A 24,922-nucleotide genomic window follows, 5' to 3' on the forward strand; every position below is an offset into this window, starting at 1 on the left:
CTGTGAAATGTTACACCACTATTTAAAGGGACAGTGACGACAGTGCCATCCAATTTTTATTCTTGGCAGAAATAAATTCTTTGCCTCTTTCTGGATATGCTGGCGTTTGTGCAGAAGCAAAGAATGAATCAGTTGTTGAGAAAATTGGGTTTAGAAATTTCCTTGCCACTCATTTCACTCTTGTGGTGTCAGTACCGAAGGAAACTTAGTGATAATAGTGTTGAAGTAGACGGCAGTGTAATCTGCCCTTGAAGATTCACGCGGAAAACCTCTCTCGGCGCCACTGCAGCTTGCTTGTGAAAATGGCCGATGGAGGAGATACCTGCATTTAAAATTGTTTCGTCTGTGTTTTCTAGCTCGTGTAAGCTCCGTTTTCAGTGAGAGCATACTGCTTGTCATTGAAAAGTGGTGTTGTGTCGATACAGGCTAACTTCAGTTTGTTTGCAGTGTCCCTTTACTTTTTGATCAACAGTTTGACCAAATATTTAGGGGAATCCCCCAAGGTGGAGTAGATTTGTAATAAGGGAGTAATTACTCATTGACGTCCACCCGAGCGCAGCCATACGGCCACAAAGGAAAGCTATACAGCTTTCACAGAAACTTCGTAGTTAAAGAAAAATTCGTCCTGGTCCGGGGTTCGAACCCGGGACCACCGCTACACCGGAGCAGTCGCTCTACCAATTGAGCTAACCGGGACGGCAAGCTGTATAGCTTTCCTTTGTGGCCGTATGGCTGCGCTCGGGTGGACGTCAATGAGTAATTACTCCCTTACTACAAATCTACTCCACCTTGGGGGATTCCCCTAAATATTTGGTCAAACACTGTTCCCACTTCGAGTTATTAATCAATTCGCTTTCGCCCTACCATAAGCTTGCCGTCCCGGGTTCGAACCCCGGACCAGGACGAATTTTTCTTTAACTACGAAGTTTCTGTGAAAGCTGTATAGCTTTCCTTTGTGGCCGTATGGCTGCGCTCGGGTGGATGTCAATGAGTAATTACTCCCTTATTATTAATCAACAGTTGTGTAACACTCTGTGAAGGTATTGTCTTGGCGACTGCTTGTGTTTCAGTCATGCTACTGCAGTGCTCTAACCGCTCATGTGAACACAACCTGCAGGTGGAAGTTCGCGCAATGGGGCGACGGCAGAAGCAGTTTGCTGTGACATTCTCTATGTCCAAGGAGTACCTGTAAGTGGCATGGCCTCCAAACAGGGTGGCAAATTGGGTAAATTGGTACGGCTGCATCTTAAAATGCTATGAAAAAGAGGGACCTAGACTGATGGGAAAAAAAAAAATACATCAGACAAGATGGCCGATTTAGAAATGGAAAGGTGACCTTTGGTATACAGATAACCCTTGGTTGATTTGCTCCAAGGCAGCTGGCATACTTAACTATTGACACCTAATTTCATTGCGTGTTTTCTTCTTTCATATGATGCGTTAGATATCAGAATACGTGGATTACTGCGTGGTATTCATGGATTACTGCGTGGTATTCACATACGACCACTAAATAATTTAGAACTGCTAAATTAATTTAGAATAATTTAGAAAAAAGTTTAATCAACAAATTAGAGCGCATCCAAAAACTAGCAGTGAGGTTTGTCTATTCAAAGTATTCACGCCAAACTAGCGCTACCAGTCTAATAGTTCAGTCAAATTTACAAAGCCTGTCACAGAGAAGAATCATTTCAAGATTAAAGTTTTTGTTCCAACTTCTTCACGGTCACTTCAAAATAGCCAATTCACAATACTTACACCCACCATTCAAACACTCGCCTAGAACAAACCATAGTAAAACACTTCGTCAACCAGTCAGCCGTGTCAATCCCCACAGCTACTCCCTGTTTCCAGATGCTATATCACATTGGAATAAATTGCCTGAAGATGCGGTGAAGTGTACGTCCATGGAGCTATTTCTTAATTATATTAAAAAAATTGACTTTTCTGTTTAATTCTCTTCTGCTCTTTTTGTGTTTGGGTCAGAGAACATCTCTGTATTTTTGAATTTTTGTTTTTACTCTGTTTGATCAATGATGCATTGTAAACACTCCTGCATGGGCCCGAAAAGGGCCTGCAGTATGTTCAAACAAACAAATAAATAAATAAATAAATAAATAAATAAATAAATAAACTGAATTTCTTCTCATGCTGTTTCGCTTTCATCAACCGAACGATGGCTGTGACATGTAGTTGGTATTTAGGTCATGTGATGCACTATAAAAACTAGTATCATCGTTGATACATAGCTTTAATTCACTACAACACTTTAGCCAGCCTCTTTCAAGGCCTTGAATGACATAAAACGACCTATTAGCAATTATACAGCAGATTTATCATTGGTCATGTGACCTAAACATCAACTACACATCATAGCCATCGTTCGGCAGTTGAAACCGAAACAGCATCAAGAAGAAAGTCGACTATAAATTAATTAGCCGTTGCAGACGAATACCACAGGTGTGCTTCATGTATACCAGTGTCTAAAACATAGTTTGGAAAAAGAAAACGCGCAGGCAAAAATTTGGTGTGTATAGTCCTTTAAGAGACTGGCACAAAGTGATAAATGCATGTTGGATAAAATGCATGTATCAGCAGATATGCTTACTAGTGTACAGTGCATGTACAGCCTTTGTAAAATATAGAGCCCCAGGGTTTTGGTTCAGCACCACGCTGTTAAGCTTGTGCGCTGCCAGTGTTCGAGGTCTCTTGGATGGTAGAACTCTCATAGTAACCCGTCTGAAAATTAAGACTTCCATGGGTATGTGCTACAAGGGCAGCACCCACTACATGGCTTTGAGTCGTAGCCCCCTGGGCTGTTTACTTTTGACAACGGGTGTACATGTTGTTTTCATACGGAATTGTTATTGTCGCCCATTTTATTTACATTTCCTGTTTGTGGCTTTCGCAGTAAACCCTTGTTGATTAAACTCGCTTAACTCAAAATACCAGTCAAAAAGAAAGTTTTCCACATCTCACAGTAAACTCCAATAGGTACCATGTGTTGGTCATTGCTCTTTCACGAATGGCTTTCATAACGGAATTCGAGTGTCTCAAAATCTGGCCAGTGATGACACCTCCATCTCGAAGATTGGAGTCAGTTTCCCAGGTTGACGATGGCCGCACAGACAGAGGGGCATGCGGGAAGGAGCTGCCCCCCCTCCATCTTTCAAAAGTGGCATGTGCCTTGCATCGCCGTGACGTAGATGGCAGCAGTTGCTGCTGCGGTATTGGTTACCAAACGTGGCACTTGCGTGCAGTTATAATTACTAAGTACTCAGTTTGCACTTTGGACTGCATTGCAAAATAAGCTTGACAAAATTTTTTTACAATGTACAATCAGTAGTGTGAAAATTTTGCTATTTCGCTTATTTTGAAGCTCAGCTTGTAACAAATTTTTAGAGCATCTTCGTGGCTTTGAGTTGATGTAGTTTCTTTTTCAGTACAGTGGCTGCAGGCTGCACGTGTGATGAGGCAATCCATGCAGGTTTGACATCCCCGAACCGAAGGAGGACTTCTTCACTGCCGCACAGCGAGCGCAAGTGGTGCACTTCATTCTGCAGCGCAAGTCCTTCTCACGAGACAGCCACCGGCGCCACTTTGGCGTCGGCCGGCTCCTCGCCGACGGCGTCTACTTGGCCGCGTACCCGCTCCACGAGGGCGGTCCCGACCGTACCAGCGGCGAAGGCTCGGCGGCGCCCCGCACGCAGCTGCGACGCAAGTGGGCCTCGCTGCTAGCCCTGTTCCGCTACCAGCCGCTGGACGACGTGCGGCGTTACTTCGGCGTCAAGATCGGCCTCTACTTCGCCTGGCTGGGCTTCTACACCACCATGCTGTTGCCAGCGTCGGTGCTGGGACTCATCTGCTTTATGTACGGAGTCATCACCCTGGGCAACCACCGGCCTGTCCACGAGATGTGCGAGGGGTCGGAGTCGAAGCTGCTTATGTGCCCGCTGTGCGACAACGGCTGTGAGTACTGGCGCCTGCACGACAGCTGCACGCAGGCTCGCCTGGGCTACCTGTCCGACAATGGTGCCACGGTGGTGTTCTCGGTGTTCATGTCCCTGTGGAGCGCCGCCTTCCTGGAACTGTGGAAGCGGTATTCGGCGCGCATCACCTACCAGTGGGACCTGTCGGGCTTCGACACATTGGAAGAGAACTCAAGGCCCGAGTACCTGGCACGCCTGTCGCGCCTCAAGAAGCGCGACGTAGAGCTCATCGAGCAGAAGGAGAGTGGAGGCATAGAGTCGGTGCCTTTCTGGCGCATACGGCTCCCCTTCGGCCTGCTGTCGGTGTCGGTCGTGCTGCTGCTGGTTCTGCTGGCCGTCGCCGCCGTAGTGGGCGTCATTGTGTACCGCATGTCGGTGCGTGCCACGCTGGCGCTACAGAGCGAAGAGATGTCCAGCTACATCCCACTCATCACGTCCACCACTGCGGCCCTGCTCAACTTGTTGTGCATCCTCCTCTTCAACATGGTGCGCCAATTCTTGTGCTGCAGTATTACCGATGTATTTTTCACAGCAGTTCTTAGTGGTGCATCCAGGGGATGCATGGTAGTGTCATGCAAAATTCGGGGTCATGTATGGCTGAGAATTCCGTGAGGTGGTGTCTCCATCTGGGTAGGAAACAGGGTGAAATGAGTAGACCAAGCATCAGTGGTGTGGTGTCTAGTTGGATTGAGCAGGTGTCTCGGAGAGTTTGTTTTTTTGTGCTGCTCATTTACACACTGGGTACTTTTTGTTTGAACACACAATGGCTACATTTTGATATCAGCGAAATGCAAAAGGGCGTCTGTGTGCTGCACGATGTCAGCACACGTTAAAGGACTCCAGTTAGTCTAAATTAATCCGGAGCGCTTGAACATCCCTCATAGCCCATGTGTGACTTTGGGACGTTAAACTGCACAATTTGCAATCCTTTTCAAGTGCAAAACACACAGACAGCAGTGCTTATTAAGTTAATATTAGCCTCCAAGTTGCACTGGTCCACACAGCTTCTTGCACTTCTTTAGAGGATAGCTGACAGTTGGTGTTAGCTGTAGTGGTACTTGTTGGATGCACGGCAGTGTCACACAAAACCAGATATCAAGTGGTTGCTACTGCCATTGCACGTAAGAATGCTGTGGTCAAATGACTGCTACAAATCCTCAAGACAGCTTGGAGCACACAATTTGTGGCACTTTGTATGTCAGTGTAATTGGTAACTGTATCGCATGATTAGAGGTGTGAAAAAAGCCCAAGAAAAGTGCAGAAGCCGAAACACTTGCAGGCGCTAGCCAGATTACCATTGCAATGCCATGATGCCATGGGTAAATTGCGCATATTGACAAGTGTACTTAGGAATGCTGTGTGTTTAAGAAGGAGCAGTGTTTAAGAGTTTGTAAAGCACACTGTCAAAAAAAAAAAAGCACAGAAATTTCTTTTTATGGCACTGCAGTCTTTCCTACTGAGAAGGACAGTGTAGTGTTTTTTTTTTTCCTATAAATTTAACGGGAGGTGCCTTCCATTTCTTAGACTGAGGCTTCTCTTGGTAAATAATGTATAGTAGTAGCCTTTCAACTACAGTATAATCAGTTTGATAGTGAACATGTTTCTGTTGCAGTTGTACACCAAATTGGCTGTCTACTTGACGGAGATGGGTGAGTGCCTTTGTCAAACGGCTACGGCCTGAAGGACAGCATGTTCAGCTTTCCCACTTTCTGTAGCATAACCTAATGTGATGACGAAATAGCTGAGGGAAACATTTTTCACAGGCAGCCAGTGCTGCTGTGATGGCGCTGCGACTGTTTCACCTGCTACTAAAACATGCTGGCAATGGTCATTTACAAAGTGGTGATTTGTAATGTTCCTGATGATGATGATAATTATCTGGAATGCTGCGTATATGGATTAGTCATGGAGATGTGCTACTTGTAGCTTCTGCAGAGGCCACAAGCGGCTCTTGAAAAAAATGCCGCCGCCATCTGGAAGACGTTGAAGTAACGAGCGTTAGCTGTGTGGTATCGCCATCTATCGTCCATGTGATTAGGCTACTTTTCTGTACCTTACGGCGAGCGGGCGCCTACCGCCTTGAGGTCGGATATTTTTGACCAGTTTGGGCCGAGAAAGTTTTTCGACTCTTTGGAGGGCCATTTTTCCTTACCTCAAGGCAGTAGGTGCCCGGTCGCCATGATGTATGAAATTGTGAGCTGCAGAGTGCCGACGACATGGCCGCCATGTTAAGCCTAACCATAAGTAAATATTACCCTAATTAGACAATATTGCTGTCTAACATGTCCTACTCATCGAGCCCGAATATCCATTAGTTGGATCATGTCATTATCGGTTAGTTAATTATAAGCAATGAAATATAAGCATAACCATCACTAAATATTAACTCCATTAGTTAATTTTGGTGTCTAACCTGTTGTGCTCATACAGAGGATTCCAAATATCTAATTTGTTTCATGATGCCTCATTAATTAGAGTCAAAAAGCAACTAAACACAGTCATGTGACTAAGTTATGACGGCACAAAATCAGTCACGTCACCAATGACCACTTCGATATACAAATGATGTCACCAATTAGGTTGCTATATCGATTTACTTTGGGGGCAGCCATATTGAATTCCTCAGACTTAGAAAACTTCACGCCGAAGGGAGGTGGTAGCAGACCCCAAGAAACCGAGAAACATGATGAATAAGAGCTAATGCTCTTAAAACTGATTTATGTACTGCTACCAGCTGCTGCTTCTGCTTACTAAGCTATATATATATAGCCATGCAGTCAGTATGGAGGTCTCTTGCATAGGATCCTTATTGTAACACTAGTAACACTTCCCAGATTGTCGCAGTACTCTACAGCTTAGTCCTCAAGGTCACCTGATTTCCAATACTTGTCGTTCTGTCCAGAGATGCCAAGGACACAGACTGAGTACGACGACAGCCTCACCCTGAAGCTGTACCTGCTGCAGTTCGTTAACTGCTACTCCTCCATCTTCTACATCGCCTTCTTCAAGGGAAAGTAAGAGCAGTGCGCAGCGGAACGGACAGTGCACAGACCAACCAAGCGTCTCTTTTCCAGGTTTGTCGGTCGGCCGGGCAAATACAACACGTTCCTGAGCTACCAGCAAGAGGAGTGTGGCATTGGAGGTTGCTTCGTGGAGCTGTCCATCCAATTGGCCATCATCATGGTGGGCAAGCAGGCATTCAGCGCATTGTCAGAGATGGCCCTGCCCTACGCCCTGCGCGTCTGGTCACACCTGTCGTTCCTTCGGAGCAGCAACCACGAACACCAGCCCAGCCAGCCATGGGAACGCGACTACCTGCTGCCAGACATGGGCACCACGGGCCTCTTCCACGAGTACCTCGAGATGATCCTGCAGTACGGCTTTGTCACCCTCTTTGTGGCAGCCTTCCCATTGGCACCTCTCTTCGCGCTGCTCAACAACGTGCTTGAAATCAGGCTGGATGCACTTAAGCTGCTCAGCTCGTACCGGCGACCCGTGGGTGTGCGGGTCCGTGACATCGGCATCTGGTACCGCATCATGGATTCCCTGGGCAAGCTGGCTGTGCTCACCAATGTAAGTAGTGGGTCACCTTCCTCCCTTCATTTACACCGAAGATGTTTGTGGCTCACTTGTGGCATGAGTGTCGTCACTGGCGTAACACATCACGTGGTCTTATGACGTCACGTGACCAGCAACGTCCCCGACAACGAGGAGCCGTCCGAGCACACTCAGCATAAGTGTGTTGGTGGAATTTAATCATTGCATTGCAAGAGCACAAACAGCTATGCTGTTCAAACTCATGAATGAGAGAGCACAATTGTAGACATTATTCAGTTGCTGACAGAGTCTCTGCACAGGCGGTTCTCATCGCTTTCACATCGGACCTGGTGCCCCGGCTCTACTACCGCTGGAAAGTGTCGCCCACGGGAACCCTCGACGGCTTCGTCGACTTCAGCCTGTCCTACTTTGACGTTAAAGACTATGACGAGGGCGTGCGGCATGGCAACACATCAGGTCTGCTGGGTGCCCAATATTGCAGGTGAGATGAGGATTGTGCTGTTGTGGAACCCCTTTTCCACCGGACACTCTTTGCAGATATACGGACCACCGTACACCCCCTTGGGTCGAGAATCAGTACAAGCGCACATCTCAGTACTGGGAGATTCTTGTCTGGAAGTTCGCCTTTGTACTGCTCTTTGAGGTGAGCCTGTCCACTAGTGCTGGACTAAAATGGCATGCTTCATGTTGTACCACTTGAAAGAAAAAACTAACAGCAGCATTGAAAACTAATAACGTAAGCTTTCCTCCCAAACTATTGAGCCACATTTTGCTTTTTGGTCATGTTATAATGGAGATACCTATTGCCTTTGTTGCAGAATACAATTGCATTCCTGATGACGCTGATTCGCTGGATCATACCTGACGTGCCCAAGACCATCCGGGAGAAGATTCGAGAAGACAACCGGCTTACCAATGAGATCATAATTCTGCAAGAGCTACGCCGGCGAAATGTGGACAATCCAGTGGTGGCGTGAACTATTTAATGTGGCAGAGTTCCTGTCCGATTGTGTGCCGTCATCTGCAGCCTATTACGTTGTGAACACAAGCTGAGGCCTTGATTCGTTGGTGCCAACAGTGCTCATGATCAAAGCCCCTGGAGATTCTTACTGATCTTGTGTTGCAAATATGTTTGTACAAATGTGATTGTTGTGGCTGTGCTCTCACAAACGTCGCACGTATACCTGCCCAACAGGCCCCATATGCTTGCTGGAAACAGCACCTGCCATACGATATATGCCTGCAGTCAGCAGCTTCAAGAGCTTAAGGCCCCGCTTACTGCAATCAAACTCAGGGTTATGCCAGCATGCCTCGTGTCTGGGGGGCTGCCTGATAAAGCCTTAACCATAGTCATGCTTATCTTGCTCACGTTGCTGTGGATGTTGTTGTTGTTACTTGTGCAGAGTTTACTTTATACATGGTGCCAACTACTGCGCGAGCGCCATTCGCACGCAATCTCAAATACGCAATGGACTGTACGCATGCGCCGCAAGTGCAACAGTTTTATGTACGCCGAGCTACAACACTGTCATCACGTTTCATCCCAAGCGCTAGTTTCTATTAAAAGTGTGCCACCTCGAAATGCGTGTACTGTCGTCTCACTGTCGCGACGATCCACAGCAGCAGCCTAGAGCTTGATAGTGAAGGAGGCGCCGCAGGAGCAGCCCCGCTCCGCCTGCGGGTTGTCCACGATGCGGAACGCGGAGCGGATAAGCTCTTCGTGGTAGTCTAGCGTGGCGCCTCGCAGCAGGTCTAACGAGGCGCTGTCCACCACGACGCGAGCGCCGTCGCGCTCGAAGAGCACGTCGTCGGGCGCTGACTGGTGGTCCTCGAGCTGGAAACGGTACTGGAACCCCGAGCAGCCGCCTCCTTCCACGGAGATGCGCAGAACACGTCCGTTCCCCCCAACACGCCGCAGTTTCTCTACGCAGCTGTCCGAGAGTTTGAGGGCACCCTCCGCGCTAGCCTGGGACGCGCCGCCGCGCATCCCGCTCGCTGCCCATAGGAGAGCGCTGTGGCACGAACGTAGCCGCTGAGCGATCATGTTCATCGCAGCCGGTGTCGCCGTCTCGGTTTCAGCAGCCACAATCACTTTGGGAACTCCGCGAGGCGGTCTGAAGTAGACTCCACTGCTCAGCTGTGGGCGACATAGCCACGAGAGGTCAGAGGGTGATGCGAAGTGCTGCCCTTCAAGTCCGCAAATGCGCTTCTGCGACGAGTAAGTGCATGAGTGACAGTTATGGCGACCACAAATACATAGGATACACCGCAAACACTCATCAACTGAAGGCACTAGACGCTGCACGAGCTACGGCGACCGCTGCCCAATGACACAGGCCACAGCCGCCACAGCTCGTCACTAGTAGTCACCACGCAACCTCTTTGCATTCTTTGCAACTAATAGCCACCGCAGCCTTTCAGTCTCAAAATTCAAGCCAATCCAAGCCACTTCAAGATGGAAGAACGTATTGAAATATGCAGCTACTTATTTAATGAATAATTTAAACGCTCGAATAAAGTATTCACTAATTTTAAAAACGAGGCTTTATAATAAAATTCTTATTACTTTTCAGCAAACATCGCTCGTGCACAATATTTAAATGCATGGCTCGATGAACTGAGAAAACCGAGAGGTCTGATGACCGCACATTTCTCCCGAGTTAAAGAAAACTAAGAACTCCAAGAAAAAGTATCAGGAACCCGGCGATTTCTTGGGTGTTTGCGCTAGCTGGGGTTTTCGCGATCGCGAGCCGCTTTCGTGCGCGCCCAGCGTCTGCCCCCTAGCGACGGCTACTCGAAACCATGTGCTTCTTCCTTCCTTTGAGCTGATGTGTGTGTCTGTGTGTGTGCGTTCTATGACACGCTGCCTGTGAGCATGATTGTGGACAATAAACTCACACGCGGCGATATTTTAAAGTAGAAGACAAAGCGATCTCACTCCAAACGGAAATCTGAGAAGAGGAGTCGGTCAAGTACAGTTGCGGCAGCGTGATGTGGCAGCAGTGGAGTGCCGCCGCGCAGCCCGCCGCGGCCGCCGTAATGCCGACCGCGGCCGGGCAGTCTTTTGTGCCGGGACTCGGAGTGCTAGGAACAGTCGGATGGCCGACGGCGGCCGCTGGCGCCACTACTCCGTCGACGCAGCCGGCCGTTTCGTACGCCTGGCCCCAGTGGACCACCACGACCAGCGTCGCCGTGGCTCCAACCGCGGCGCCCACCGAAGCCAACGCAGCGGCGGCGGCGGCGTCGTCGCAGCCCGCCGCCACTGCCGGCGCCGCGGCCACCCAGGAGGCAGCGGCAGCGACGCCCGAGGTTGGTGTTCCACCTGTGCGCACCCCGTTCCCGATTGCAGCCGCCGCCACGCCGTTTTGCCTTTAGTGCGCGGCCGTGGACGCTCAGGCTTCGCCGCCGAACCGCGGCACTGCGTCGTGGGCTCGGGTTCCGGCTCGCTATCGGAGACGCCCGGCGGGACGGCCTCGCACCGTCTCACATTCTGTGCCGCCGTGGAATTCTATGTTGCGCGGGGCTGTTTGGCCGCCCGGGGGCCATTTGCCGCGGTTTCCTGACGGTTTTCGAGAGTGGCCGTCTCCTCCGTACTTCGAACGGCCGCCACGCGGGTACCCACAGTTCAGCGCGGCGCACTTGCCCGCTTCGGGTTGACTTGTTTCTAGTGAAATACAAAAAGAAAAGTTCGCAGTAGCGGTTGTTTGTTGTGTAGCCTTTCAGGCGTCTGAAGCTTCAAGTGCTTCGTTAGGGAAACCGATATCACATCAGCCTCCATTTTCTATGTAATAGTAGCGCCCACAGGCACGTCTAGCCTTCCCTCACACAGTTAAGAAGCTGTAATGTTCTATGAGACTGTTGTGCTCTATGATGACATTCCTTGCTGTTGTGAAACATCGTCAGTCTCTGAGTGTCCAAGCATGCATTGGTTTGTTTACTTCACGGTGTAGAATTTCCTCTATGCATTCTTTATCTCTTAAGTCATGCTTCTGAAGGCATCATTGGTGCCTCTTGGATGACTTTTAGTTGCATGTTGGTATCATATTGGTCTTGAGCACCTAAAAGAGTGCTGTCAGCCGCTTCTTTCTTAATGCCACTTCTGCCAAAGCTGCATAGTGTGCTCAAACATACGTTAGAGCATATTGAAACGTGGTTAGCACATTAGCACAAAATGTCAAGGACAACAAGAAAACTGTGTACCGCAAGCACTTGTGGTGTCCGGCTTTCTTCTTTTGCTTTTCTTTTGCACTACATACATTTCAGTATGCAGTACAACCAACTCTCCTAACTCTCTCTTCTCATCATGCATTAGAAGTTGTAGGCATAGTTCTAGTGATGTCTGTTGCAAACTAGCATTGCCACACCATGAGGCTTTGTAGTGTGTCCTTTTTGTCGCATTGGTGTCGTACAGAAGTTGGGAGGTGGCCAATCGTCTTGCATTTATACTATGTGAGAACAATTTGCTTGCAGTGAAAAACTTGGGGAAGAGGCCTTGCTCAAGGCATTGCAATTGTTGCTTGAGAAGTCTGTTTTTGATTACAAGTGTTACGGTGAAGTAAAGATTTAGCCTGCTTAAGATTCAGTGTTGCTTGGTACCATTGTGCATAACTATTCTGCACACATCCTGTGGAAGCTTCCCTGCAACAGATAGTTAACCGGAAGTATCATGCTTTGGTTTGGTATGGTCTAGAGGCACACATGTACAGGGTAAAGTCTGCTAGCCATGTTTGGGTGGTGAGTTTGAAAAATATCTCTGTCTAAACTACTACCCTATTTGTGCTCATGTATGATGCACAAAATCTGTGTTGCTTGATAAATGATTTGCGTGGAATCATTGAGAAATTGCTTTAGTCTGGGACTCTCATTTGGGAAGAATCGAGTAGAACGGCAGATTTTGCAGGCAGAGCCACCTGTTATGTAACTCGCTTAGCCACCTAGCTCGTCTGTTCTTTGCTTTGGCCATTGCTTGAACTGACGGGTGGTCCTGCCTGTTGAATCTGCTGCTATGCTCGCTTCTTCGTAAGTGGGAGTCAGTCAATAGGAGGTCCTTAATGATTCCAGGCAATTCCTAATGTTAAATTATATCTCGAGCAGTGTGGGTCATAATATGCCACTTTGTGCGTTATATTTGGGTACAAAAAGGGCAGTAATTTGCGCAGAGGTATTTTTTTTTTAACCCAAGAGCCAAATATAGAAGACTCAGTAATGTCAGAACCAGAGCAGTGTGCATGGTGCATCATTAAGAAGCTCAGGAAGCCATCCACTTCTTGCTGATACCAAAAAGAACTTTGTTCTTGTTTGGTTCTTCTGTTTGTCCTGTCTGCTGTTCTGGTTCTCCTGTGTGAAAAACAGGTCAGGGACAACCCTGCAGGCAAGAGTTTGGGGCATGTGGGCCTACTAGCATGTCCATTTCATAAAATACTTATTCCAGCTTGAAAAGTTATCTCGTGAAGACACCGCATTCTTTGCTATGCCCTATGCTCATAGTGAACTTGCCTGTCCAGTGCTGATAAAATGTGTGTGGTTTCAGCCACCTCTAAGCTCTGTAAACTAGTTGCAGCGTTACTTGAACTTGTGCACTCACCAATCTGGTTATCAGCAGTAAATTCACTACACTGCTTTGAGTAGAATTAGTCTGCTGCTGCTGTGTAACATGTTAGGCGTGTTCTAGTTAACCCTTTCAGGCGCCATTTCTTGTTTTCACTGAAATCAATTATTTTTTCACCTAAGTAGTATATTCAGCCCTCAAGAAAGGGTACTTGTTACTTTTCGAGCGTGTTACTTTTCGAGCGAGGTCAGTTCTTAAAACGATGTGGAGAATTCCGTACAAAGTGTCAGATTTGTTAGAAATAATAACACCGAAATGTTCTCGTGTTTCAGGTAAACAGCCTAGGGATCGTGGAATCGCTTCGTGTTTCAAAGATGGACATTATACTCAAAATTGAGCAAAAACAATCGATGTCTTCACTCGTGGCAAAATCTGTCTGCACAAAAACGGCGGACGAAGTGCTACCTAGCTCACTCTTATGTGAAATATTATTTACTGCATTCGCTACATGGTACAAAAAAGCAACTTATTTGCAACAAGAAGGATGCTCAATTTGACTGAAATAATGAAATCACTGTTAAGCGCTCCAGTTTCTCAGAAAAAGCTGTAAGTTTGCCGCTTACACAATTGTGTACAAAGCGCCTGAAAGGGTTAAGAGGTTAACTGGGCAAGTTGGCATGTTTTCACATGTCAGCAGTGTGAAAGACGCAAACAACATGAACTTTTGATTTTTTGTTATTAGCTTCCTTGCAGCTGTGTCTTTTGCATGCTTTAACTTGGTTACCACGCATCGCCTGTCTCGTGTGAAGCCTAGTGCCAACATTGAATACTAATAATAATTGGGAAGCAGCATCACGCAGGAGTCACGTTCTGTTTTTGTTGGAATGATGAGCCGAGTCAACAACTCTTGATTGACGTGGCTGGTGAAAACTCATTACAAAGGCCCAGAGGACAACTTCGCAGGAATTTAGTTTAGTAAAATTCATTAGAGGCATTTTGTGGCTGTGTTGGTGTTGGTTTGGCAGTAGAAGTTAAATATTACGACGAAATTAGGGATTGAAATCAGTATTTTTTTCTCAGCTTGCGATTCAAACTTGTGATGCTGATGATGCTGTCAGAACGGCTCTGTGATAGGCAACAGGAAATGGCTGGCCTCCGAGATGTGCAGAAAAAAAAAGGGATAGTTTACGAACACACCATATGGCAGCGTCTCGTCTGTCATTGTTCATACTTTTCTAGGTTATAGAAGCTCCGTTTTTAGGGAAACTACCGTCTTTGTCATTGGATTGTGGTAATCCATGGATATAATCCAGACTCATTTTGTCTTCGATGTCCCTTTAGTATTTAGTTCTCTCTGCTGTTCCGACTGCCTCTGTGCATGTTCTAGAATGTCCTGCTGTGTCATTCCACCAAGTTCTGGTCAGGCAATGCAAGTAGAGTTAAAAGTGGGCTGCTTTTGCTGTAGACACTTCATTCGTAGGCATGCCGAGGCAATTTTATGGGTTGTCTGGTCGCTTCCAGAATGTGGCATTCAGTCTCTCTTGATCACATCCACCATGTTTAGCGTCATTAACTCGTTTCTTTTCTACTGCGGACACATCTTTGGCAAAGGTGTTTGGTTTTGCACTCAGCATGCAAAAGCATTGTCATGAAAATTGAGTTTAGCAAGCTTAATTTTTTTTTTATTTTTGTGACGAAAACCATCCGTATCGACCTTGCTCTGCTGGTTTAACTAACCACATGGACAGTCGGTAAAGCCCAGCCGCTGCGGTGGCTCAGCGGTTATGGTGCTCGGCTGCTGACCCAAAAGAAGCTGGTTCGATCCCGGCCGCGGCGGCTAGAATTTCTTTGGAGAAGAAATTCTAGAGGCCCGTGTACTGTGCGATGTCAGTGCACGCTAAAGAACCCCAGGTGGTCGAAATTTCCGGAGCCCTCCACTACGGCGTCTCTCATAGCCTTAGTCGCTTTGGGACGTTAAACCCCATAAACGAAACCAGTCGGTAAAGCCCAAAGATAGAAATGAGTTGTGATATATCATTGTGTCATGCTATTAGCCGGGCAGCATTGGCCTTTGGTGGGGGTTTTTCTCAGTTTGAACATTCCATAAATGAAAGCACTGGAGGGCAGTCAAATTAGCTGAATGGTGATGTATAGCTTATCCTACTTCAGGCAACTATAATCAGTGTTCACTTTAGTGAAGCAGTACTTCTTGGTGAGCTAGCTGGTGTCTTGTTTAAATAGAAAACGTGCCATGTTTCTTTTGCCCATTGCAATATTTATGTCCCTGCGTCTGTTGTCCAAACATTTTATATTTGCTTTAGTGTTGCAATAATGGTAGTTTGGGTAAAATGCTGGCCTAGCCTTGGCATTCGGTATTTGGTTGTGGCTCTTGTAGTGCATTGATGGTGCAAGCACTTGTCCTTATGTGCCTTTACTCGTCACGTCTGTTCAAACTGGAAAAAAATTTTTATTCAAAGGTGCTCGTATTTGATGAGTATTTAGTGTGCAGTTAAGCAGCCACGAAATCCAGTCTGCGCGTGCTTGGGACAGTTGTCGTCTTCTGCTGCCGGACCACGATGGCACGCTACAAGTACAACTTAAACGTCATCTAAGTTTCCCCTGTGTTTAAATCGTGTTCCTGAAACACAGCGCATGCCTTCGGATCATTTGAAACCAGCTGGCCTTCTTTTGTTGCATTGCTGCGAAGCAGTGGCGGTTGATCGGTGGCACCATCTATGAGCAACGCTTGGATCTGCTGACGGTGCGGCATGTGTGTGTTTGCAGGATGCTGAGCGCATGCAGCAGCTGAAGACTCAGGCGCAAGCATGGCAGCAAGCACAGCAGCAGGCCTGGCTGGCGTGGTCCCAACAGTGGGCTGGCTGGACGTCAGCGTACGAGGCCGCAGCCGTGGGCGCCCAGCAGGCAGCAGCAGCACCCAAGGCAAGCTGGTTTAACTGGCGTGCATGAAATACATTAGGGCAACATTAACATTGTGGGGTTGAAAATTGGGGGGGATAAACACGTATTCCCCTGTTAAGCGCGGCTGACACAGCTCAAAACCGCGCGGACCCCACCCCGTGGTCGCGTGCGCTACCGAGCGCACGTCGACCACGGCGGGCCGTGCTCTGCGAGAACAAAGGAACGACACACTGGCTGACACAAACAAGGCATTTATTGCTATAGCAACAATAACGCCAGCTAGCAACAAAATACACTGAGGAATCGAGAATGTCCGACTCACCAGCACGGTTACGAGCGAACGTTCGCCCACGCTAGGTCAAAGGGATAAACTCCGAGGCCAAGCGGGACGGGCTCGGTGGGAGCAAGTTCCAACCAAGAGGCGCCCGTCGACGAAAAGCGGAGCTTTGCGCGTGAACGTCCAACACGCTTCCCTGTCCCAGGGAGAAGAGAGCCAGCTATCCCTCGCGCGCGCGCAGCAAAACGCCATCCGTGGCGCTGGTGTCGCTATGACACGAGCGCCCTCCCCTGTTAGTTCAAGTAACCGAAACTGAGAAGAGCGCGTTTCGGAGGAGCTAACTACAGTAGGGGGTGCAATGCGGGAAAGTGAACGCAGGGGACGAAGGCGTCCCCACAACATCCAAACTCCTATTGTGATGCTGTAGGGATGCCAGCATCTGAAATTTCTTGTTACAATTTCTCAATGTTGTAAAACACAACTACTGTAGCTGTATATTTTTTATTTCTTCACTTCTTTTACCCGTCAGGGCCAGAGGTATTACAGAGGGAGAATGGTAAAGAAAAAAAAAAGACGGGTAAATGTTGAAGGACAGAATGCATGCAGTTTATGAAGCTATAGAAACGTTTAACAGGGCCTGAATATACATTGTTCGACAAAAATAGTTACAAAGGGGGCTGCTGTTAATAGTATTGAAACAAGGGCGCAGTTACTCATTACCGTCCACCTGGGTGCAGCTGCACTGGCACAGAGGAAAGCTGTGGAGCTCTTGATTGAAACAAGAGCTCTGGAGTGCAGTAGATGCTTATTAAAGTTGCATTTAATTGACTTTACTTATTTAAACTTTGGATAATTGATCTTAGTTACTTTAATGATCCAATGAACTTGAAGCGTTCAGGGAATCATTGATTTCATGGATTGAAATTCTTTGAATGAACAGACAGTTCAGTGAAATGTGTGTTCGTTAGGGGGTTTGGATAGGTTTGTGGAAAGAAGAGAGGACATCTTTAAAGATGCTGCTTGTCACTATGGAAGCGAGATTTAGAGGTAATGCATTTTCAATGCTGCCCATTTTAATGTACTAGTAAAATACATGCATTCTGCTTTGCATTGCTGGGACTCAGTGACAGGTTTTATTGGTTGGGTTTGAGTTCACATGAAATGTATGATGCATTGCAGTCTTCATAGTGATTCAAGACTTCGTGTCTAATAGGTGGGTTCTCGAGTAGCCTTGGAAGCACTGCTTGGTTTTTGTGCTGTTAGTGGTAGCTTAACATGATGAGCAGCACGGTAGTCTTTGGAGTTATGCAAAATTACAGTACATGCCATACATCTAGGGCCCTTTGTATTCGGGTTTTATTTTTTCCGGAACGCGGGGGTTAAAAATAGGGCGATAATTTATGGGGTTTAAATGGGGGGATAAATGCGTATTCCCCGTTTAACCGCGGCTGAGCCAGTTCAAAACCGCGCGGACCCCACCCCGTGGTCGCGTACGCTACTGAGCGCACGCCGACCACGGCGGGCCGTGCTCTACGGGAACAAAGGAACGACACACTGGCTGATACAAACAAGACATTTATTGCTATAGCAACAATAATGCCAGCTAGCAACAAAATACACTGAGGAATCTAGGATGTCCGACTCACCAGCACGGCTACGAGCGAACGTCCGCCCACGGTAGGGCAAAGGGATAAACTCCGAGGCCCGACGGAACGAGCTGAGGGGAAGACGTTTCCACACGAGGACGCCCACGGCCAAGAGCGGAGCTTTGCGCGTGAACGTCCAACACGCTTCCCGATGCCGAGCAGAAGAGACCTAGCCTTCCCCCGCGCGCGAGCGGCCAAACACGCCATCCGTGGCGCTGCTGTCGCTGCGACGCGAGCGCCCTCCCCTGTTAGCTAGAGTAACCAAACTAAAGGGAGTGCTTTTCGGGGGCAGCTAACAACAGTGGGGTGCAGTGCGGGAAAGTGAACGCAGGGGACGAAGGCGTCCCCACAAATTTTACTATAACAGGTCGTTTTTCTGCTATGCATAAGAAGCCCTATATTTTTACTCATGCTTTCAAAACAACATGAAAATTGTGAGTTCCACTGTTTACCTAGAAATGTTTTTTTTTTCTTAATCTATTACAAATATTTCTTTGCGTAGGTTACCAATCTCTTACAGAGCATTTCCATGTACGAGCAAGACTGGCTTCCCTTTATTTTTACAGTGCAAAAACATTCAACACCACAGTAACCTTTGTAAACACGTAAGGTTCTTGGATTACGGTGTCATTTCGTGGGTAGCTCTTAATACAGCGACTCAGATTGGGTCGGCAGCCATGTTTTGGCCTCTCATTTCTAAATCCCCCAAACTTGTCCTAAAATTCATTTGCCTCATGAAATCGAGCGTTAAGGTCCCCAGTTAACCGAGGACACCACTCTGGAATAAATACTCTATATCCAAAGTTTTTATTTCTTACGATCTTCAGCTTTATGAACTGGAAAACCAACATCGAAGAGGAGAGATTGGGTTTAGCCCGATTTTTAAGATATGTTCGGGGTGCAAGAACCTGGTTGTATATGAAAACGAAAGGCAGACGTAAAGATTGAGTGTGCTTCCATTGCGTGCGCCAGTTTTGAAAATTCACTCTCAGACAGCATCATGAGCTGCTCTGTGTGATCAAGAGTGAAAAGATCAAGCTTAAAACATTTTTCATGTGATTTGTGATGGTTTGAATAGAGCAATGCGCTGTGTAGTTTCTGAAGATTGCCGCATCATCTGGTCTAATGTGGTGCTTGAATGACAGAAATGCAACCTCTTTTGCTTCAAAGAGCAATTTGCAAAGGTACTTTTCGAGTTTAACTTATGTTAAAGTGCAGAAAGTTTTAATATGTTGATGTCTTTCCAGCTTTCATACTGCTCATACATTGACTGGTTGTGACTGCAGTTAGAAAAAATGCCTGGCATTTTGTGCTGCCCTTGCTGTAATTGCAAAAGCTTCTTTGTGATGGGTAGGGGAGGTACTTGGCTTGGAGTACAAAATTCATGATGTTATGTGCGGCTGTGCAGGGCTCATGTTTTCATGTGCCCTTGTGTCCCAATCTGTGTTGAATCATGCTACAGGTGTCAAAACATGTCAAACCTTTTTGCTTGATTTTGTATGAGCAGAAAATGGGCACAAATTACTTTTGATTCAACATTTGTTTTCAGATCAACATCTGTTTTCATCTGTTTATAACAGAACACAGTATGACAAAGTCATGTCTAGGCCTAGAAGTGTATACCCTTCATGGCCGAGGTGCAACATTAGCTCTGCCATGCTAAATCAGAAGCCCGGTTCGGCTGGTTAGTCAGCGAAACACTAGCGATACGAGAACAAGATTTACATCGACTGGTGCATGCCTTGTAGGCATCAGTTCTTGTCAACCTTGTTGCTGTTGCCTGTCTCGCATCACGCAGTCAATATGTCTGCCATGCTGAGCTATAATGGTAATAACCAGCTGCTCCTTAATTGGAGACTGCCATGTGAATACCTTAGGTGATCCTTATACAGATAATTTAAGGAGGCCTGCAGTGCTGGTCGCACGTGTGCTCTGCACTGTGCAATTTAGCCGTGAGAGGAGTAGTTGGAGTTTTGATGGAGCAGCAGAAAATAAGGCCATAATTCACCAAACTCTGTGCGGGGGCAGCTTTTTTTTTTTTCACTTTTTTGCTTTCTCTAATGTTTGGATGCCTTGCAGGCGCCCCAGGCAGCACCCGCTGCTGTGCCCGTTAGTGGTGCCCCTTCTGTGGATGCTGAGGATGCCGAATTCGAGCGGCAGTTCAAGGAGTGGGAGAAGAGCTTCGAGAATTGGTTGACACAGAATCGGGATCACCCGGACAAGGAGGCATTTGCCAGATACGAGTCCCAGTGGAAGCAATGGAGGCAGCAACTCCTCGACCGTCGTCAGGAGATGCGAAAGATGAAGGGCACAGGTGGGCGGTTGTGCCAGATGCTCTGTTGGGGGCGGGAATTTCAATTTTTACTGTGGTGCTTTCTGTTGCACATTGTGAGGAAAATGATGGCTGTAAATAATGAGGAAATGACTGCGAGGTGTGAAGAGTACTTGTGTTGTGTTTGGTTGCGCTCCCTTTGGTGTGATATGTTACTAATGCTGTGAAAACCTTTAGTGGAATGCAAAGGACATGCATGCCTTCCTGAGACCTGGAGCCTTAGTTATATCGCTGAGTTTGTTTAAACACTTATGGTGCGACAATTTTAGTTCCAAAACATGGTTGAAACATCTTATGGCTGTGTTCTGGGAATTGTCGAGTGTGGAGAAAATTAAGAAGTTTTGAAGCGCGGAGGAAAATCATAGCACCCTTTTCACTCAGATGTGTACCTCTATTTTTTGGTTGCTCTGTTACAAGTGCTAATGAGTGCTTAAGGGGACCCAGCTCTTTGCGGCCGAAAATTGTTCAGAAAATTGGATTTTTGATCTTTTCATTTTCGTGATACTGAGGTCTTTCCACACCTATCTACGAATTTTCATTGAGAAACTCTGCCTAATTCATATGTTATACTGGTCAAAAGATGTGAATTCGTGTGTTTGGCCCTTTAAATTGAGGTCATATCGTATACCGAACTTTAATCGCCCGCAGTTCGAGAAATAGGCTCTCCGCCAGCACCATGGCAGCTCCCAATTGGTGTCCTTTGTTGATGTCTTTTGAACAGGTGCAGGGGCTCAGCCGGCTGGCCAGGTGACTCCTGCAAGCAGTGTACCAGCTCCTGGAGGCACACCACTGTCCCAGCAGCAGCAGCAGCAACAGATGCTGGCCCAACAGCAGGTCCTTGCTCAGCAACAAGCGTTAGCCCAGCAACAACAGCAACAGCAGGCCATGATGCCCCAGGCGGCACTGGTTCCACAAGTCACGCCATCAGCCATGATGCCCCAGGCAACACTAGTACCACAAGGAGCAACTCTGATGCCCCAGGGCATGATGCCACAAGGAATGGTTCCACAGGGAATGGCCCCACAGGGCATGACTCCTCAGGGCATGGCACCTCAAGGCATGACCCCTCAAGGCATGGCTCCCCAAGGCATGCACCCACAAGGCATGCACCCACAAGGGATGACACCACAGGCCATGATGTCCCAAGGAATGATGGCACCTGGAATGATGCCGCAGGGCATGGTGGGCATGGCACCACAGGCCATGCAAGGCATGATGCCACCACAGGGTCCTCAGTCACAACAGGAGCGGGGCCCGCCTCAGGGCATGGGGCCACCGCATCGAGGTATGGGTCCCAGAGGCGGCATGGGACCGAGAGGAGGCATGGGTCCCAGGGGAGGCATGGGTCCCAGGGGAGGCATGGGACCGAGAGGCGGCATGGGTCCTAGGGGAGGCATGGGCCCACGAGGGGGCATGGCTCCAAGGGGTGGTATGGCCCCACAAGGAGGCATGGGGCCGGGCCCACAGGGCGGTATGGGACCAGATGATGGTATGGGTCCTCAAGGAGGCATGGGTCCTCAAGGAGGCATGGGTCCTCAAGGAGGCATGGGCCCACAAGGCGGCATGGGCCCACAAGGCGGCATGGGCCCACAAGGCGGCATGGGCCCACAAGGCGGCATGGGCCCACAAGGCGGCATGGGCCCACAAGGCGGCATGGGCCCACAAGGTGGCATGGGCCCACAGGGTGGCATGGGCCCACAGGGTGGAATGGGCCCTCAAGGCGGGATGGGCCCTCAAGGCGGGATGGGCCCGCAAGGCGGGATGGGCCCGCAAGGCAGAATGGGCCCGCAAGGTGGCATGGGTCCACAAGGAGGCATGGGTCCACAAGGGAGAATGGGCCCACAAGGGAGAATGGGCCCTCAAGGTGGAATGGGTCCTCAAGGTGGAATGGGTCCTCAAGGCGGAATGGGCCCTCAAGGTGAAATGGGCCGGCAAGGCGGAATGGGTCCTCAGGGCGGAATGGGTCCTCAGGGCGGAATGGGACCTCAGGCGGGCATGGGACCTCAGGGCGGCATGGGCCCACAGGATGATATGGGTCCACAAGGTGGCATGGGTCCTCAGGGTGGCATTGGTCCACGTGGGAGCATGAGCCCCAGAGGTGGCCCAAGAGGTGGACCGCGAGGAGGGCCACGTGGCGGCGGACCGCGTGGACCCCCCGACCAACCCTTTCCACCTTACCGCCCGCCTTTGTCTCCACAAGAGCAACAACAGCACTTCCCGGGAGGCCATCCCGATATGGCAGACGAGGATGGTGATGGTGGTTTTGGGGGCAGGCCCTTCAGAGGGCGGGATGGTCCTCGTGGACGCCCCCCACGAGGGGGATTTCCTGGTCGCGGGGGTCGGGGTCGTCCCTTTGGTGGCGGGCCCCCTGACGAGCATTTTGGTGGGGATCCAGAGTTTGGGAATGATGCAGAAGATTATGAAGGTGGCCCAGACCCATTCCGACCTCCACCTCATCAGGGCTTCAGGCCTCCTCCGCCAGGGAAATTTGGAGGTCCACCAGACAAGCCAGAGATGGGTATGCGGCACCCGTCGCCTTACGTGTGGCAAAACCCCAACCACCGAGGTGGGGTCCGGGGGGGCCCACCCAGAGGCCGAGGCGGGTTTCCTCCTGGCCAGCGGCCGCCTCCACCACATTGGGCTGGTGATGAGAGTCCTGACTGGGGTGGAATGCCTCCCGAGAAGAGGTGGCGAGGGCCACCAGAAGATGACGGTGAGGACATGCCGCCTGGCGGAGGACGCCCTAATGGGGAGCCACCACGGGTAAGTAAACGTCAGCTGCCCAAAATATTCTATTACATTAGCCTTATGCCATCTGTAACTGCCCCCATGAACTTTCTTGTTTTTACCCTGATCACTCTACTCTATTCTTTGCCACCTATGACTACAGGTAAACCTGGTTATAGCGAAATGACAAAAAGTCCGAGATTTTTCGTTTCATCCAGGTTTCCTTACATGCAGTTTTCGCTAGAACAGTTAAAAGGACACTGCAGAACGGAAACCAAAAAAAAAAATGTAGGTGAAATCGCCTTGAAAATGCTTACAGACACAGTGTTACTCGATGTCATAAACACAGAGAAGCATCTCGTGATTGCGCTGATAGCACTACTGCGGCAGCGCCACTGCCAGCTCTACCTCGGTTCACGCAACGCCGCTACGAGTTAGTGTTCTGTTGTGAAAAAATGTGCATTTATGCGTAGTTCAGTAGCAAGTCTTATCATGCAGCTATCCTGTTACCAGACGTTGGTAAGCAAATTAGCTCTAAATTTGAAATGAAGGATCTGAAATGAAGAACTTCTAAATGAAGCTACAAGATAAACCGTAGTGCTCTTTGGAAATTGCAAATTAAACGCTCTTTATCGTGTATGTTTTTTTTTTTCACTGTATGCAAGATATTAGTAAACATGCATCGGCATGTGGAATTACCGTATTTACCCAATTCCAACGCGCACCTTTTTTCGGGGAAAATACGTCTCAAAATCGCATGCGCGTTGGATTCGAGTGCAAACCGAAACTGCCCCATAGCTGCCCATCGTCATCGCCATTATACGATGTGGGAGCTCACTAACTGCTGGAAACATGGAAGCACGTTTGCTCGTCGTTTTCCGCGTCGCAGGAGCCGTTTTCAACCGGTGTGGCGCTTGTCATTGGTCGCGTGCTCAGCGACCACGGACCGCGTTCACGACGATGGTATCCCGTGCACTGCCGTGGGCGGACGCCTCATCACTGCCGTTGCACGATCAAGATACGCGGATCGAAGAATATGTTGATGAAACAACGGTTGTCGGAAACGCGTCATTTCGGCGGTAAAGTTCCAAAAACGATGAGACTCCTTTCTGTTTTGCGGCCGACTCTCTGACAGAGATTACATCGTCTGCAGGCGGGGCACGCCGCGCCGCTGACGAGGTCGTGCATCATGCCGATCTCACAGATAACAGCGCTCCCGCGCCCGTTTTTACAGTCGAAGATCTTTATCTTTCGCTCAGACGCACTGACGAAGTCATGGATGCTCCGCAAGAAGCATCGCCGTTGCCGCAGTTACGCCTAGCAGCAGACGAACCTCCCGTAACCGGAGCTCTCCGCTTGCGCTTGGGGCGTCTTCCTTTATACTTATGCTTTGTCAGGAAATTGCGTGAGCGAAAATCTCGTTTCTCAGTCACATCCATAGCGGAGACAGGAGAAAAACCCGGGCAGAAGCGTTGGTTCACGTCTCGGTGGCGGCAGAACGAAGAAAGAGCGTCTGCGCCCGACCGTGCGGTGGAATGCTCGTAGCCAATGGAACGGCTCCGATCGTACCACGTGATTTGAAGGGCCAGTCGCGACGCTCGACTCGGGCGTGAAACGATCTTTTTTTTTCGTATTTTTATCAAGAATGCGCCGCTGCCGAAGTGGCTTCTCGTAGACCATGTCGTAGACGATGGGTAGGCCTACTTCCCCGCGAATATTCAAGAGCGGGCGACGCCGTGGAGCGAAATGCCGCGTTCCCGAAATTCGGTCAAATTCGCACTTTCGCGAGCCACCGTGAGTGCTTTAATAGTATTTTTTACTAACTTCCCATTGATTATTGGCTTTGATTTTTTTACACATAAAAGAAGAGGCTTGGGGGAATACAAAACGCAAGAAAATACAAAATCGACTTTATCGAAAAAAATC

General features: G+C 48.7%; 3 protein-coding genes across 9 annotated transcripts in view; 2 read left to right on the forward strand and 1 right to left on the reverse strand.

Moving 5' to 3' along the window:
* LOC149331019 (anoctamin-2-like) overlaps positions 1-9,129 on the forward strand; it is a 29,586-nt gene extending 20,457 nt beyond the window's left edge. For all 6 annotated transcript variants that reach the window (XM_089561729.1, XM_089561731.1, XM_089561728.1 and 3 more), the window contains 8 exons: positions 1,118-1,188; positions 3,488-4,475; positions 5,602-5,638; positions 6,892-7,003; positions 7,064-7,562; positions 7,847-8,028; positions 8,085-8,190; positions 8,366-9,129. In XM_089561729.1, coding sequence (XP_089417855.1) covers positions 1,118-1,188; positions 3,488-4,475; positions 5,602-5,638; positions 6,892-7,003; positions 7,064-7,562; positions 7,847-8,028; positions 8,085-8,190; positions 8,366-8,524 — 2,154 coding nt within the window. In that variant the 3' untranslated portion in view covers positions 8,525-9,129. The remainder of the gene's footprint in view (positions 1-1,117; positions 1,189-3,487; positions 4,476-5,601; positions 5,639-6,891; positions 7,004-7,063; positions 7,563-7,846; positions 8,029-8,084; positions 8,191-8,365) is intronic.
* LOC149331020 (iron-sulfur cluster assembly 2 homolog, mitochondrial) lies at positions 1,041-9,929 on the reverse strand. 2 transcript variants are annotated; one of them, XR_016285760.1, is made up of 2 exons: positions 9,123-9,929; positions 1,041-4,615 (listed from the first exon to the last, which is right to left on the reverse strand). XR_016285760.1 is itself a non-coding variant. In XM_089561738.1 (1 exon), exon 1 carries the CDS (start codon positions 9,595-9,597, stop codon positions 9,175-9,177), a length of 423 nt encoding a protein of 140 aa, XP_089417864.1. In that variant the 5' UTR covers positions 9,598-9,929; the 3' UTR covers positions 9,034-9,174. The 2 variants fall into 2 exon arrangements, 1 of the variants encoding a protein (XP_089417864.1); XM_089561738.1 differs by lacking the exon at positions 1,041-4,615 and having other exon boundaries at positions 9,034-9,929.
* Positions 9,930-10,353: 424 nt separating this feature from the next.
* Positions 10,354-24,922, forward strand: part of LOC149331021 (uncharacterized) — a 52,558-nt gene continuing 37,989 nt past the window's right edge. Inside the window, exons 1-4 of the mRNA XM_089561739.1 lie at positions 10,354-10,856; positions 15,880-16,035; positions 20,017-20,251; positions 20,991-23,032. Of these exons, the coding sequence (XP_089417865.1) occupies positions 10,539-10,856; positions 15,880-16,035; positions 20,017-20,251; positions 20,991-23,032 (2,751 nt within the window). The 5' untranslated portion in view covers positions 10,354-10,538. The remainder of the gene's footprint in view (positions 10,857-15,879; positions 16,036-20,016; positions 20,252-20,990; positions 23,033-24,922) is intronic.

Source organism: Amblyomma mixtum, chromosome 9 (assembly GCF_055824585.1).
Source record: "Amblyomma mixtum isolate Tamu chromosome 9, ASM5582458v1, whole genome shotgun sequence".
Lineage (NCBI taxonomy): Eukaryota > Metazoa > Arthropoda > Arachnida > Ixodida > Ixodidae > Amblyomma > Amblyomma mixtum.